At 48.6% G+C, this 17,152-nt stretch overlaps 1 protein-coding gene and 1 long non-coding RNA gene across 2 annotated transcripts; one reads left to right on the top strand and one right to left on the bottom strand.

The window, feature by feature from the left end:
• Positions 1–405: 405 nt before the first annotated feature.
• LOC149339006 (uncharacterized) lies at positions 406–3,126 on the bottom strand. The gene is made up of 3 exons (XM_089550849.1): positions 2,881–3,126; positions 1,927–2,811; positions 406–420 (listed from the first exon to the last, which is right to left on the bottom strand). The coding sequence occupies exons 1-3, from the start codon at positions 3,124–3,126 to the stop codon at positions 406–408; spliced, it is 1,146 nt and encodes a 381-aa protein (XP_089406975.1).
• Positions 3,127–9,982: 6,856 nt separating this feature from the next.
• LOC149339005 (uncharacterized) lies at positions 9,983–16,456 on the top strand. The gene is made up of 3 exons (XR_016283774.1): positions 9,983–10,125; positions 10,672–10,747; positions 15,613–16,456. It is a non-coding gene; the product is annotated as an uncharacterized LOC149339005 (long non-coding RNA).
• Positions 16,457–17,152: the final 696 nt, after the last annotated feature.

Genomic DNA, 17,152 nt, shown 5'->3' with positions numbered 1-17,152 from the left:
TGCTGAACATTATCGAATGCGCCCTTGATGTCGAGGAAAAGAGCAGCAGTCAGCCTGTGACGGCATTTTTCATGTTCTACCGTTGACACGAGATCAATTACACTGTCTATGGCAGACCGGCCTTTGCGGAAACCCCAGTCATTGTGGAAGGGTATAGTCCACGTTTTTCAAGGAACCATTTCAGACGGGTTAGCACCATACGCTCCATCGTCTTGCCAATACAACTTGCCAGAGCTACTGGTCTGTAGGATGCTAAGTCGAGCGGCGATTTCCCTGGTTTGAGCAAGGCCACAATGCGGCTTCTTTTCCACTGCTGTGGAACAGTGGCAGAGGCCCAAGAGTGGTTGAACAATGTTAAGAGGGCTTCCATTACCTGTGGGCCTAGATGACGAAGCGCATTGTATGTTATTCCATCAGGTCCTGGGAACGAAGGATGCGTAGAAGCAGAAAGAGCTGCTTTCAGTTCTTGAATTGTGAAGGGGATGTCCAGTCGATCGTCCATCGTGGGGGGAGCACATCGATGCTGCTGAGGTGAAGAAGCGCTTCCGGCAATTCTCGGACAGAAATCCTCTGCCACCTCTAGTTCTGCCACCTCTAGTTCATAAAGTGCCAATGCACGGAAAGGGTGCTTCTGCTGGGGAAATGTCGGCAGTGCTCGAACGACGTGCCAGATTTTGGAGAGTGGTTTGCGGGGATCCAATCTGCTGCAAAATGACCGCCACCGTTGTTTGCCTAGGTTCTCCAAATAGCGCTGTATTTGCTTCTGGGCACGTCGAGAGACCCGGAGATCCGAGACATCCTTTGTCCTCCGGTATTTTCTTTCTGCGCGCCGACGAATCGCCCGAAGCTGCGCGTAGATCACATCCACTGGAGCTGTGGAATTGGGCGCTGAGATGTTGCGCGTTGTATCTTGCATGGCCGAAATAATACGCTGTTCCACATCTGTTGGATCAGCGAGGTTCCCACAGGTTTCTTCTAGAGCAATGCGGAAAGCACTCCAGTCGGTGCAACGTATTTTGGCATTTGGAAGACGGTGAAACCACCGTAGCTGCACATACGTTGGTATGTGGTCACTTCCATAAGTTTCAATATCAGCACACCACGTTGCGAACGATGAGAGGCGCCTGGATACAAATGCAAGGTCCAGGCAGCTGCTGTAGGTAGTCCCTCGTAGAAATGTCGGCGCGCCATCATTGAGCAAAACAAGACCTGCATTGTCCATGAACGTGGCGATATCCCGCCCTCGAGCGTTCGTAATGGCGCTTCCCCAGCCGTGGTGATGCGCATTGAAATCTCCTACTATTATATGGGGCTCCGAAACGCTGTCGAGTAGCGATTGTAGTCGTAGGGCATCAAATCGACCCCTTGGTGGTATGTAGCCACCTATAATAGAGATTGTGCGCCCATTCAAAGTCACAGTGTTTGCTACATACTCGTTGCTACTGCCCCTAGGAATTTGATGCGAATGTAGGTGAGGTCACGACGAACGCATAGTAGTACCTTGCTCAAATGCCCAGCCGCTTCAGAGAGGAAACTTTCATAACCGGACAGTCGAAAAGGAGATGTGATATTAGGCTCACATATTACAAGCACTGGGAATCGGTACTTGAAAATCCTCTGCCTGAAATCTGCTAGGCGGCCTCGCAGACCTCGAGCATTCCATTGTAATACTGCCGATCGAGAGATTCTCTCCTGTAGTGAGGGCGCTGATGACGGTAGAGCCATAATTTTGGACTGCTATTAAAGGGTGGCAAGCACCGGTTCAATAGCGTCTAAAATTTGGACAGCAGCCTTAGCAATTGGCGTGTCCACTCCAGCAATTATCAGCCGTAAGGTGCCTATCAGCTGTTTCAGCATCGCCCTGATTTGATCATCTGTTGTAGACACATCCGGCGGACGCACAGGCGGACGTGTCACAGAGCTTACAGTACGCGACGGTAGAGGTGGCCACTCTGCAGAGTCCTCCTGGGTGGTTGACAGTCTTGGCTCTTGCGGAGCTGGAGGCGGTGGCTTCTGCGCGGCAGAGCGGTCTCGGTCCTCCTGATGTATTGAGACTTCATCTACTGAGCTCAATTTCTTCTGCCGGTTTCGTGTCCTCCTCCTGGAGCGACGTACCGCGATTGCTGCTTCTCGGTGAGTAGAATGGTCTCTCACCATTTTCTTCAAGATCTTCATCTCTGCTTTCACCTTCGGACATTCCCTAGACGTTGCCTCATGAGGACCTTTGCAGTTGGCACAAACTCGAGGCTCAATCGCACATGTAGGTCCCTCGTGCACGCCACCACAACGCGGACATGCTTTAGTGCTCGTACACGCAGCACTTACATGTCCAATCTTCTGGCATTTTCGGCACTGCACCGGTCGGGGCACATAAAGACGCACTGGGTGCCTCACAAAACCCACTTTCACATGGGATGGTAAAGTAGTACCCTCAAACACTAGTTTGACACACCGTGATTGGCCGAAACGGTGGATGTCAGTTATGCGAACAGAACTTGATAGCAGTTGCACCAAGTCCATATCCTTGATCTCTATGTCCACGTCAGAAATCACACCAGCAGTAGTGTTAAGTCCATGAGCGAAGAACGAGCGGACTCGTATGTTGCCAAGGAAAGACACGGTCTTCAACTTCTCCAGGGTGGCCTGGCTAGAGACATCAACAGAGAGGATATTCCTTCTTGCATTAATACGCACTTCTTTGACTTGGCCCGGAACCAGTCGTTCAAGAAGAGTCAAAGTCTGCCTGTTGATGGAGTTGAGATTCTCTAAATCCTCAACAGGCATGTATGAAATTGTGTAAGTGAGAGATTGCTCACTTACATTGGCCTCGTTAGCAGTTTTCTTGCTCACACTGTGTTGGTTAGGCATCTTCGTGGTCACAATGGACTTGTTAGCCCGCTTCGTACGCACACTGGGCCCACACTCAGTCGGGGTTTTGGAAAGCTTCCTCTTCAGGCGCCGACTCACAATCTCGGTGTAGCCACCGCCGAACTCCATGTCATCCGAGTACGAGAAACTAGACGAACCCGGGAGCTCTGAGGGGAGATCCATACTGCATCCAGGTTGATCTGTGCGGTTCACACTGCTAACCACAGAAGGCAGCAGAGGCGGCGGGTCATCCGCCATCGCCTGGGTCGGCGTGGTTGCCTTGAAGGCCACAGAAGCACAAATTATTTTGAAAAAGCAGGAGCTCGATCAAGAGAAGCTGCCGTTCGCAGCGCTCTTCTTCTTCCTCCCTAGAGCAATAAAAGTCTTTCCTACCTACCTTCCTTCGCCTTAAGGAGTGGAACGCGACAGCGTGTTGTAGCGCTGCCACGGAGTCCAAGGAACGCCACCACCCGTTCGGTGCGATGCGTTGCCCTTCGAACGCAACGCTTTTTGAGGAAAGGAAATGGGACTGTAAATCTCTGTCATCTCGGTGGACACCTGTGGTGGTGGTGGAAAACATTTATGTACAGGTATAATACAGGAGGTTATGCATGAGCTGACCCAGAGGGGGCCAGCCCTTACAAATACTAGGTGGAGGTCCCTAGTTCGGGACCCCAGTGGCATCGGCCGCCGCCCAGGCTCGCCCGACCAAGGGCCGTTGGGCCTGCAGGTCAGAGCAACCGAGCAGGGTCGCCTCCCAGTCCTCCCGGGTTGGGTTGGGGTGAGGGGGGATAGCAGGGTTGGAGGGGCAGGCCCACACCATGTGGTAGATGTCCGAAGAGAGAGAGAGAGAGAGAGAGAGAGAAAACTTTATTTACAAAGGAATTCGGGGCACGCCCCAGGGTCCCCGCACGACCCCACTGCACTCAAGTGTTTATGTTCCTGAGGTCCATAACACTGGCAGCACGGCCGGTGGCGATGGTCTGCACGGCCGGGTCCTCCGAATGCAGCAGGGTCTCCCACTCCTCCCAGGTCTTGAGGTTCTCTAGGTCCCGCGGGGGAGGGTCCGCCGGGCAGAGGGAAAGGATGTGGAGGGAAGAAGCGAAGGGTGCGGACAGCTGCCCGAGAAAGAAGGGTCGAAGTGTTTCAGAGTTGCCGGGCACAGCAAAGTATTAGTATACAGGCGGAGCAGAAGCCGCTCCTCCGCCTTTGACAGACCTTTACACGGGCGGGGATAAAGACCATGGCCAGATTGATAGAGTAAAACGATGTCTTTGAAGGTGTAAGCTGGAATAAATTCGAGTGCCTGATCGTCAGGGTCGGAGGGGAATGTCCGGTGAGAGAGCGCGCGGGCGGCGGCGTCAGCTGCCTCATTTCCCTCAAGGCCTATATGAGCGGGAGCCCAAACGATACGCCGGTGCTCGGGGTCACCACGTAGAATACGCCGGGTTTCGATCCATAGTGGCGGGCCAAGGCTTCCGCCCGCGCCAGGCGCCGGCCATTATGGTCCTCACGGTTCATGTTCGCGGGAAGAGGGCGCACGTGGAGGGCGCATCTCCACTGGGATGGAATACGTACGCGCTCTTCCATGAGAGTGGTATGTTTGATGTGTAGTCGGGCAAGGAGGCGGCGACCCGACGATGTCTTCGAGAGACGTGTGTATTGGTTAGTCAAGTGGGCTTCCCGGAGCTCCCGAAATGTGTTCACCATGCCTAGCCCCAGGAGGCGCTTGTTGGAGGTGGTCACGGGGAGGCCTAGAGCCCGCTTAATAATATTGCGGAGGATGACTTCGAGTGAATCCTCGTCTTGCTTCCGCAGGTGGAGGTATGGAGTCGAATATAGAATTCGACTGTTTACAAACGCATGCGCCAGCCGCAAGGTGTCCTTACATCGTAACCCCCCGCGCTTGTTAGAAACCCGGCGGACCAAGCGGCCCACCTGGTCCCCCACCTGACGGAGTTTGACCAATGTTGTTTCTGACCGTCTGTCTTGATGTATAAAGAGCCCCAGTACCCGAACTTCGATATTTTCAGGCATTGGACCTCTCTCGAGAGACAATGAAATTTTGGCTGTGCACTTTGGTGAGGGGCGTATGTGCACAAATTCAGACTTTTGGGTGGAGCATTGGAGGCCGCAGCGGCGAGCATAAGGGTCCACTATGGTCGCCGCCTCCTGCAGGTTAGCCTCAATGTCTGCAAGGCAACCCTGCGTGGCCCACAGGGTGATGTCATCAGCATACAGCGCATGCTGCACACCGGCGACAGCGTCCAGCTGGGCCGGTAGGCTGAGCCGCACCGTACACGAAGGGAGGAAGTGTGAGTGAAAGAAGAGGAGCCGTAATGAAGAAAATGAAAATTGTATTTGAGGAAAGGAAATTACGCGTTAACTGACACACATTTTTCGGTGGACACCCGTCAAAATTCGTGCGCGGTGACGTCACGACAATTTGGATCAATCTGAAACGCGGAAAAATACGATTTGCTCGTCGGTAAATTGGTTTTTGAGGAAAGGAAATGTATCTGTCTCTCATATCTCGGTGGACACCTAAACCTCGCCGTAACGGGAAGGGAGGAAGATGGGAGTGAACGAAGACACCGCATTCACTAGATGCACCTTTGTTCATTCCAAACCATCGAGACCGCGTGTCAACTCTTCAGCGCTATGCTCAAACGTTTGTCCCCCATGGCCTCTCAATTTTTGGCAGGGCGGCTGCCTGTAATCTCTTTCTCGCCACTAAAATATATTATTTACTGCAAATTATTCATTGCGCAAGACTTCCAATGCAGCGTTTTCACAGAGTTTTCGCTACTTTTGTGTGGGATTCGTCTTTTGAATCCATGAGCGCCAGCGCCTGTAAGCGCTGGCGGCCTTGGTCTAGTTTACCTGTATGTCCGACAGATAGTATAACGTTTCATGTTTTTCCGTGACACTACACACTGTTATGCCGGGAAACCCGCCCGGATTCCAAATCTGCAGGCCGCAAACTTTCTGCTGCGAACGTCCCTTTGACAAGCCCTGGTGCTGCGCCGCAAGGCAACGCGCCCTAACGCTCCCTTGACAAGCCACGATGCTGCGCCGTAAGTCAGCGGGGTCTTAAGGAGAAGCATCGGCGAGCAGCGTGCCTGGACACGTCGCTGGGTGCCAGACTACGAGGCGCCAGTTTCCCTTTCCCCGGGGCGTCACCGCGCGCGGTAAAATTTGAAGCGGGTGGCCGGCGCGGTCGCTGGTTGGTCCTTTCGGACTGCCGTCGAGTGCTGCCTTTGGATTGGCCAGTTCTGAGGGGCCGCCGTTCCTCAGGCTATATAAGGCCCACCGCTGCCGCTTGGATAGCAGCTACAACTACCGCAGTGACCGAGTGACCGGCCCACCGTGAGTCGAGTGCTGCTCACGAGTGGAGTCGGATGGTGTGACGTGCTGGTGTCTCGCTGATCGTCGCTGTGCGAGAACAGTCGCGTTGTATAGCTCTCGGCCCCCGTGCCGATGTTGAACTACACTCTAAGAACTGCTACTCCTCCATTAAGAGTAAAAGAGCCTCGCTACTCCTGCAGGTCTCAATCTACTCTCTCTACAAACGAGAAAGAGTAAAAGGTCCTGTTCACTCCTCTTGACAAAAGAGTAAAATGGCATTTCCACTCCTGCATACCCCAAGGGAGTTCAGTGCTTGTTTTACTCCTCCGCCAAAGGAATTAACAAGCAAATGATAACGTTCATGCGGCTCCACAGGCTGCACAATAGATATTATATTGCTCATCGTAGCAAGCAACTCGTATTATTTTCTTATGCCGCAAAGAATAATCTACAGCGAGGACGCGTTGTTCATTTTGCTAAGAGCGCTCGCCATGCATTCCTTCAAACTTGCGTTTAACTGTATTTTCGCGGAAGCACTTACTATATACGTATACGTGAACTACGTATACATACGTATACGTGAACTACGTGAACTAAGGGACTCGCTACTGCAAACGGGCATTGAATGCCCATTCACACTTGCAAGTAGCAAAGGGCATGCGACCAGCAGTCGCTTGCGACCAGGCAGCAGCTCCACGACACCGTTCCTCACACCTACAAGGGTGACCTGCGGGTCGCCTGCTCGTTTGATTCTCACGTGAAATGAGGTCTCGGGAATGACGTCAGTCACGCGCTTTGGCCCAGGCTCCTGCGCCCTCGCGCTCGGTCTTTTAAAGTGATCTGGTTCCTCGTTATTAGCAGTGTGCTGCTACAACCTGAGCGAAGAGGAGAATATCGTGGCGGTTTTGATGTGCGCCACGGCCATACAATCGTAAGGGCGCTCTAGCTTCTCGGGGCCGGCCTGCCAGCCTGGATGCCGGCTGCCGGCGTCAGAAAAATGCACTGGTATTGTTTGTTCACGACCAAAGCTCTGGGATAGAGTATCATTAGCCAATGTCGAGTTGTTGGTAGAAGCAATAACAGCCATACAAATTTCCTCCCATAGCCGCTTTGCTGCTGCTCTGGAGTTCGCCTGGCCTCTGCTATAGCTCCGCTCCTGAACGGGTCGCGGAAACCGAGCATATATTTATTTCCCTATGACGCGAGGTTCAGAGTAAAACGGTGCCGAGGGTAGCACCTAAGTGCTGGCCAGTTTCGAAGCGCATTCAGCTACAGCATATATGTGAAATCGGCTAGGTTTAGCGACGACAAGGCCAGCCAGCGAGCAGCGCACAGTTCATCGCCCGGCGCGACCGCGCGCGGCGTCGTTGCCGAAAGCTCGGCTCGCTCAATGATTCGCTCCGTAGCTTGCGAATCGCGCACGCAAGGCTGGAAAATCGAGCAGCGACTGGCCTGCGATTGAGCGAGCCTTTATGCCCACGTTTGCAGCACAGGTGAACAAATTTAGCACACATGTATGCATGGAATATCGGCTGCGTTGCGGCGATTCTTAAGCTCGTCCTCGACGCCATCATCACCGTTCGGGTCGACCCGAGCATATCTTTATTTCACTACGAGACATAGTTCACAATAAAACGTACTTACAATGCAAAGAGTAGCACCTCAGCGCTAGCCAGTTTCAAAGCGCTCTCAGCTCTGGCATCGAAGTGAAACCTCCTAGGCTTAGCTACGAATACGGCAGCCAGGGAGCAGGCCGAAGCTCGTCGCGCGGCGCGCTCGCGAGCAGCGTCATTGCTGAAAGCTCGGCTCGCTCACAGATTGGCTCAGAAACTTGCGAATTGTACTCGCAAGGCTGGCAAATCGAGCAGCTAGCGGCTGGCCTGCGACTGAGCGCACGTTCGCAGTACAGGTGAACAACAATTAGCGCACGAATGCTTGGGATACCGGCTGCGTTGCGGCCACGTTAAGGCGATTCTTAAGCTCGTCCTCGACGCCATCGTCACCGTACGTGACACACAGGCTGAGAACTTGAATTCGAGTACGTGCTAAAGTAAGCTGCTCGTATTTCTCGGAACAATCTGAACTCGAAAAGACAGTTGCTTCTGTCGGCTTCCATGCATGTGGGCTCTTGCTAGTGAAAGTACACTCGAACAGGATGCGGCGAGTGCGGGCCGCTGTTGCATATAAGCTAAAGTGTGAAGCAAGTATCGTCGTAGTTCCGTAACGCAGTTGATATCACAGTAATCCGCTTGTACGGGTCACATTTAAGCTCTGTTTCATGTAGATCTCCGTCGAGCATGCCAGTGTCGCGTTGAGTAATGCATCGCAGCTGCTCTTTGTCCTACCGCTCGCGTCGAACATATCCTTGATATGGACCAGTTTGCGATACGGTGCGTTTCTTTGCCTTTTTTGTCGCATTTAAGGGATTTTCGCTGCCGTCAATCGAAATTGCATTCCGTCAACAGCGTCGTCTGCGCCGTCGTCTGCTAGGACACCCGGGGATGGGATCACAGGATCGCAGCTTCTACAAACGACACGTCAGCAAAAGTATCTAAAAGCGCTTTGGTATTCGCATTTAATAAAGAAATAAAATGAAAAAATATAATTTGTTTTTGTTTCGAACACAATTCAAATATTAGTAATAAAAAAAGCGCATTTGTAGGTTTTTTCAACGAAGCAAAACTGCAGCCGTCGTCACGTTTTGTGCTATTTGGGTTTTCGTAGCATTGTTTGAGTGCTCGTGCGGTGGACGTGTATCAAGAACACAAGTGTGTTTTGGAAACCAACGACGAGAATTACGCCCTGTCAACACTGGTGATTTTGAACGGGTAAAGCCGTGAAGAAAGGTAGCGCTACGACTTCTTGTCATCTGGAGAGGCAGCGAAGAAGAATGTGCGGTTTTGCTAAGCCTTGATGGGCCGTCTGAACGGCGAGTCCCGTGTACGTTTCTTTACTTCTGATCTCTATTCGCACGCGTTATTAGTGTGCGCCTATATAGGGATGGCAGTGCAGGCAGTCTGCGTGCGGTTGCCTCAGCTATAATGCGTTAAGGCCGATTCACACGACGGTCCGTTCGCCCGCGGCCCGCGCACTACGTATTCAGGCGCGCTGTCGGCCGCGGCCACCAGTTATCACAACAGAGTTATGCGGTCGCTTGCTAGCGCTGCGAAAAACAACAGACAATGTTTACTACATTCCAATAGCATAGATTTGTGCTACGTAGGAGAGGATGATGAGCGTGCAGTGCCACGTTAGAGAGCGCTCTTGCTAGGCCAGCTGCGGACAGACAAGGGAACTGACAACGGTCGAGTTGCCTCGCGGCTGGTGCCCGTCGGATTGATTTGTGCTACTTAGAAGATGACGATGAGCGGCAGTGCCGCGTGACAGAGCACTCGCGCTAGGCCAGCTGCCAACAGACAGTGCTCAGTGTGTGTACTCGTCGGATTAGTGCTTACGCCTTAATATTTGTCATACAATTTTTTCGGGGACAATGATCGCATGTAAAAGGCTGGGGCATATCCCTTGCCTAGTCATTTGTAAATTTTTATCTGTGCTTCCCCATGGAACAGAATTTGACACAGTATTATGTCAAAGTTAGATCGTTCTTGCGTCTGCCCTGAGGTGTAGGTGTCGATGCTTCCTCGCCTTCAGATTTTGAGAACTGTTTGGGATGCAACTGCGCACTTATTTAGGATTTCAAGCTTTTTGCTATATCCCTCGTTTGTGCGGCCCGCTTTCAAGTCGCTCGCTATATCGGTGATGGTTTGTTATTGATTTTCACTTTCTCTTATTTATTCTTGGTTGACTGCCACCAGCTGTGCTGCCGGCGGTTCTCCGCGCTCGGAACTATTCCCAGGCACGAGACCCTACCCACAGACCTCTCTGCACCACACTCACCAGTTTTCTTCGGTATTTTTTTCCCTTGCTCTTACTTGCATTGCCACTAGGCAGTTTTTATTTCTGTGCAGATTTGTTAAATGCAATACCAATTTTCGTTTCATGCTGTGATGTGAGATATCGTGCTTCTTGCTAATGAATGCATGCCTTTTCCATCCTCTCGTCATTTGTGCAAAGCAGACGGGTCTACTGATCGCTACGTTCAATTTAAAAATACCTTCGGTGCTGCTCCAAAGCACCCTAGTAGTAATAATTAAATCCTGTGCATGCTATATTCGAATAGTTACGCTCTTTTCATCATGCATAAAAATAGTGGTATTCCAGAATGCTCATCTTTCTATGCGGTTGTGACAGTCATGTAAATATACTGAAAAAATGTATATCGGTGCATCACATACAATCTGTTCATTTCTTTTGTCATGGGCCATCTCATTGCTTTTTGTGTTCCTATGTTAATACCTTATTCTAATTTATGAAGCAGTAGACAATTTCTTCTCTTGTCATGCATGACATTGTTACGGCCACTGACAACAGTTGCTCTGACATATTTATTTGCAGTTGCCAGCTGCCAGTATCTACTGGGCCATTCGTGCTTCCAGCTTTTGGCTGTGCTATCTCTCCTCAGCTGTTTGTGGTAGGTATTGTTTTCCAGTGATGCATACCTTACCTGCCTATTTAGAAAAATTTCGTAGACATAGGCTCACAGCCGGGTTTAGAAATGCATGCAGAGCTCTACGTGCACTTAGCAGCAGTACCTCCCTGTATAATTACATGAATCTGATCCTGAATTACATGAATGTAATTGCATGATCTGTATGAAATAGTCGCTCATGAAGCTTTTGACTGCTGCTGTTAACATAATGGAGTTTACACTGCTTCAGGTGCAGTGACTATTTCACACATGTTGCCTCTTATGCATATGTGCCCTCTGAAAGGGCGAACATATTCCTTTATCCCTTTAAAAAAACATTGTGTTCTATCATGATGCTTTACCGGTATTTCTGGTGTATAGACCAAAATGTGACTCAGTATTGTAACATGAAGCGGGAACTCAGTTTGTCCAATGTTTTAGAGGTAACATGAAGCGGGAACTGAGTTTGTCCAATGTTTTAGGGGTCCTAAAACATTGGACCAACACAGTTCCCACTCGAATTATTGATCACTTCGCTCTCGCCCTACCATAAGCTTGCCGTCCAGGTTGGACAAATTGGTAGAGCGACTGCTCCAGTGAAGTGGTAGTTCTGAGTTCGAACACCGGACCAGGACGAATCTTTCTTTAACTACGAAGTTTCTGTGAAAGCTGTATAGCTTTCCTTTGTAGCCATTTGGCTGTGCTCGAGTGGATGTCAATGAGTAATTACTCCTTATTACAGATCTTTTGTCAACGCCAAACTGATGCAGTAGCAACAAATAGTAGAAGGGTAAAAGCATGCTGCTCCCAAAAATTCGTTAAGCATGCTGTATGCTGTATTGTTTTAACTGCTGCAAAGAAATAACGGTGATGTTAGATGCCCAGCCCCTATTAGGTAAACATAGCTCGCAATTAACACAGTGGATCGAAAAGAAATATGGACTTCAACCCTCACGACGACCCTCACCCCAGTAAAACAAAAAGTGCCAGTGTTGCCATACTTGAGAGCTTTGCTCTTTAAAAGTGCAGTAGACTGCTACTCAAAGTTGACAAAAAAATGCATCTGGTTTTCTGCATGTGCATTCCACAGTGCTGGTGCCATTTTCACTGGCCATTGACATTCAGTCGCATGATGTGCACCCCGCTCCTCGAGTTGGTTTTGTTTGTCTTGTGAACCTGCCGTCAAAATCAGTGCAGGATAATGCTTCCCCAGTTGATCTGCAGTTAACGTTGTCCTTTGCCAGCTGCTGTCACCCTTTCTCCACAGAGAAGGGCGGTGGGAGTCCAAGCCAGGTGGAGTTGAAATATTTGACTAGTAGTGGACAGGGATCCTGCAGTTTGTTGAGGACACAGGCAAATTGGAGACTTATGGAAGAATTTTTTTACCAGCCAAAAAAGACACATACACAAGAGAGAACCGCACAGGACAAGGGCTGGTAAAAGCCGTAGTCCTCTGTGGTTCTCTCTTGTGTATGCGTGTTCCTTGGCGGGTAAAAAAATTCCTCCGTAAGTCTCCAATTTGCCGGTTTCCTCCACAGATTGGAGGATCCCTGTCTGTTACTAGTCAAATTTCACTACTCCACCTAGATTGGACTCCCACTGCCCTTCTCAAACTTTTGAAATCCTGTTGCCCTAGCAGATCATCAGCTGTCGGTTGTATTACTTTCGCTTCAGTGAAATTTGACATGTAGCGGACAGGGATCCTAGAATTTGTGGAGTACACAGGCAAACTGGAGACTTATAGAAGAATTTTTTTACCAGCCAAGGAAGACGCATACACAAGATTCGTTGTCTGTGTTTCACAACTGAAAGTTCTAAATGCGTGCAAAAGTGTATCGTGCATTCGCACGTATTTTGAAAACTCAATTTTTGCAGCGTTAGGTTTTCGGAATTGGAGCTGTAGCATTGCCGCCACAGAATCCCGCTCGTTAACAAAGCGCACACTTATTTTCTAGGTATATATTCGGTATACCGCAACCAGTACACGTCACTGTTTGGAAGGTTCTGTCGCGAAATTTCTGATTGTGCAAGGTAGCTTTTCTTTTAAATTCAAGCGCTCTCTATTTGCTTTTTCCTGTGCATATTCATCGGTCGTTTCAATTCGGAAGCGTTGGTGCTGCAAGACGTGCATACGGAAGCTACGTTTGTGCACAAAGCTCCTGAATTTTTGAAAGCGCTGCTCTGACAGTTCTCGTTGTCATAAATAAGTACAAAGCAGCCTAATCTTTTTGGACACACCATTTCATGCTCTTAGCTGTTTCTGAGAAACAGGCTGCCTTTTTTTCTGTTTTTGGTGTCAAACATTTCTCACCACTTCTTTCTTTCTCCATGCACAGCTAGCCTATGCATACACGGGCAGCTTGATTGCAATATTTAGGGCAATATTTATAACAGGTGCAGTGAGCCTTGGTGCATGTGGACAGAAATTAAGCTAGGGTGGGGTGGGGTACTTTCGCACAGGGTAATGTTATGCGGAGGGTCTGGCGTATTGAAACCGAGTCTTTCTGAGCTCTTATTAGACGTCCCAGCACCAGGACAGTAGTTGAGGCTTTTCTTCTTTGTTGTCCAGTCAATGGTTTCCATCACATAAAATAGCCTTAATTCTAGTTATCCCGTGGCCGTCTAACAGAACGATGCAGATATACTGAAGTGATCAGTGTTGCATAAAAGTAGTGAGAACATTGCAAATGCAAGACAACTTCATTGGTTTGCAGTGCACTAACGTGGCAGTCATAGAGAATTACACATTACATTTGCAAATCTAAATTGTGCATAATAGTATGGACTGGCACGTAATGTACGAAGTAATCACAGTTATCTCGTTCATGCCAAATGCTAGTGTCAAACATTGTCAGTATTGCATATTTATAAAGAGCAGACATGCTGCGCCTAACTTGTCGTTGGATAGATTTTATTACTATGAAAGCAAAAAGTTTACACATGGCTGTCGTGTTCTTGCGTGGGAAGTAGTATTACCTTAAATGAGTATAAACACCAAATGTTTGGTTATGTGTGTTCTTTGTATCGACGTGCTGGGCATTCGTATACATAGAATTGTTGCATAGTATTCGTCTCCAATCGCTAAATAATTACAACCAGATTTCTTTTCTTCCCTGTTTCAATAGCATAGCAACTGCTATGACATCAATGTTCAGTATAGGTTATGGAAGGCACAAAAAAGCTACGATATCGCTACTTCATCATTTTAATTAGTTACAATGCTAAAGCCAGCCTGCCTTAAGAGTCGGAATCACAATGAATGACGAAGCCGCAATTATATTGCAGTTTTCCTCATGCCTCCCCTGGCTTATGCTGACCTTTGATGCCATTGCCATTGCTCAGTTTTTAAAAGTGAAGCAGGAGAGAGAAGATATTTAATTACAAATTATTTAGCAGTCATAGGCGAATACTGTGTGGTTATCCGTGCATAGTAATGCCTTATGCATCATTAAAACAAAAAAAAATGTGCAACTGAAATTTACTCGGCTGCTGACCCAAAAGACGCGGGTTCGATCCCGGCCGCGGCGGCTGGAATTTCTTTGGAGGAGAAATTCTAGAGGCCCGTGTACTGTGCGATGTCAGTGCACGTTAAAGAACCCCAGGTGGTCGAAATTTCCGGAGCCCTTCACTACGGCGTCTCTCATAGCCTGGGTCGCTTTGGGACGTTAAACCCCATAAACCAACCCAAACCAAACTGAAATTTGTTTTCTGCCTCTTTGAGATGAAAAATTTTGAATTTTTCCTTCACTATTTTAGAGCATGAAATTCAGTTAATGGTATCTGAGAAACAGGAATTGCAACAGCCATTTCTCTTCAGCAAGAAAACTGTCATTGGTTTAAGTGTTTTCCCGATTCAAGGTTACCTTATATTTTAAACTGCACAATGTATTATGTGACAAGAAACCGTCAAGCACAATAGGTGTGGTTTTAGAAATGACCGGAAGTGATAAGGGAATACATTTACTTAGAGCAGGTCAATAAGTACTTTCTGCCAGAGCAGGTAGTGACCGCTGATCCGGATCATGAAGGGTAATAACTAGAGGAATATGATTGGGGTGGAGTGCATATGGCAGGTTCTCTCAGATCATGAATGGCAGTTTTTCAATACCCCTCAAGTGAAAAGTATACAACAGCTGTATCCTACCGGTATTCACCTATGGGGCAGAAACGTGGAGGCTAACGAAGAGGGTGCAGCTTAAGTTAAGGACAACGCAACGAGCTATGGAAATAAAAATGATAGGCGTAACGTTAAGAGATCGGAAGCGGGCGGAGTGGGTGAGGGAACAAACGCGGGTTGAAGACATCCTAGTCGAAATCAGGAGAAAAAAGGGTGCTTGGGTAGGGCATGTAAGACGAAGGCAAGATAATCGCTGGTCCTTAAGGGTAACGGAGTGGATTCCAAGAGAAGGCAAGCGTAGCAGGAAGCAGCAAAAAGTTCCATAGGCGGAGGTTTGCAGGAACACGGCGGACATAGCTGGCGAAGGACAGGGTTAATTGGAGAACATGGGAGAGGCCTTTGCCTTGCAGTGGGTGTAGTCAGGCTGATCATGATACTTGCAGAAGAGCTTGCTCATGTTAAAATTTTCATTTGGTAAATATGTGCTTGTTTTACATGCACACAGCTTTTGAAAGGACTAGCATAGTGATAATTGTATCGGGCTTCATAAAATTGTAGCTCTGAATGAAGGTTTGCAATGAAAGGTGTCTGCACTTGGTCACATATAGGTACACACTAGTGGCGACATGACACACACGATCAGTACATTCTAGTTGTATTCTTTCTTTTTTCCATGGGGTTATATGCAGGATAGTATGAAAAGGGCATTGGAATTGACTCTTACTTGCATTATTTTCATTCATGTTTGCAGGCACCCGGAGAAATGCACGCATAGCCAAAGCTCCTTCACTCAGCCGAGCAAGCTACGGCATCATCCAGCATCTTAGTTTCTTTTGAGCGCTTACAGCTCACTGCGGTGGATTTGGTAGATGGGTTTACTTTGCTTTTGGCAGTGTTCTTGGCATTTAATGTCAAGTACACCCCAAAAACAAAGCGCGCTTTTCTGCTTCTTGAGACACTAATGGGGCTTGATCCTAGCGAGCGCCTCCCGAGCGTGTTTTGGGCAGCCACAGCAATCACAGCAATGACTTGAGAAATAAAAGTTATCAGTGTTGTACATTTGTGTCATTATTTCTTGAACCATTGTTATTCCCAACGCAGACAGAGCACCATACTAATGTGCAAACTGTAGTGTAGCCATAAAGTAGTTGTATGAGCAAAAATTATTCTACTCAAAGATTATAATCCCTTTTGCTCATTACTCTTTTGTAGATGTAGCGCAGGTGGATCCTGCAAAACATATGACCAACTTGCTCTGAAGAATATGTGAAATAAGAAAATTAGTAGGATACATTGAAAACACGTGAAACTCCTTTTGAAGGAGTAAAATAAGATCTGGGCTGATACTCCTTGAAGGAGTATAGTCACTCTAACAAACGGAGTCCTGGAACTCTACCTGAAAGTGTAGTAGGATGCTGTTTCAATGTGGTAGCTTTACTCCCTCGGAGGAGTGCCTGTACTCTATTGCAGGAGTAGTACAGTACTCCTTGAGTAGGTGTTGGATCACTCTTTGTCCAGAGGGAGTAATTTTATTCTGGAAAAAGGAGTGGAATATGGGACAAGCGAATACTCCTTCAAAGTGTGTTCTGGGCACTCCTCTGCACTCCTTTAGTTGTAGTAGTAGTAGTAGTAGTAGTAGTAAAAGACTTTTATTCGACCAAAATTTATAGGCCGAGCATTTCGACCGCCTGGGCGACCAGAAGCCGCTGTTCTTCTTCCCCTTCAGCGCCAAGCCAGTCGAGCCAGGTGGTGATGGATAGAGAGGGTGGGGGGAAGGAACCCGACTGCTGAGCAGCCGGGCAATAGAAGAGGCAATGGGCCAGGTCCGCTCCTTTAGTTCTAAGAGTGTATATTATGCCCTGTACATAATGTATAAAGCATTTTCTTAGTCTCACCGACGCCTGACTCGGAGTCTTCGCTACCGCTAAGAGAGCTGGCAACGCTCAGTCACGAAACTGGTGGCGAGCGCAACGGGACCACCTCTATGGCACAACATTGGTGGCAGCGGTGGGATGCCCAAAGTCACAACATTGGTGGCAGCGGTGGGATGCCCCAAAGGCACAACATTGGATGGCAGCTATGGGATCGACCGACATCAGCTACCTCGGCGCGGTGAGTGCCTGAAGTTTTCCTGAAACGCCAGACTTTCTCTAACACAGGTTATGGTAGCTTAGAGAAAATTGGTGTAGCATTGTGTTAACCTTGTGTGTTTCAAGCCTAGGAAGAGTGTTTTGAAAACCAAGGGATGCTGAAGGGGTAAACAAGGCAGTGTGAGAAATGCTTGCGCGTGT

This window comes from Amblyomma mixtum, chromosome 6 (genome assembly GCF_055824585.1).
Source record: "Amblyomma mixtum isolate Tamu chromosome 6, ASM5582458v1, whole genome shotgun sequence".
NCBI lineage: Eukaryota > Metazoa > Arthropoda > Arachnida > Ixodida > Ixodidae > Amblyomma > Amblyomma mixtum.
The sequence above is the reverse complement of the archived record's forward strand: the minus strand, read 5'-3'. Positions and strand labels throughout refer to the sequence as shown.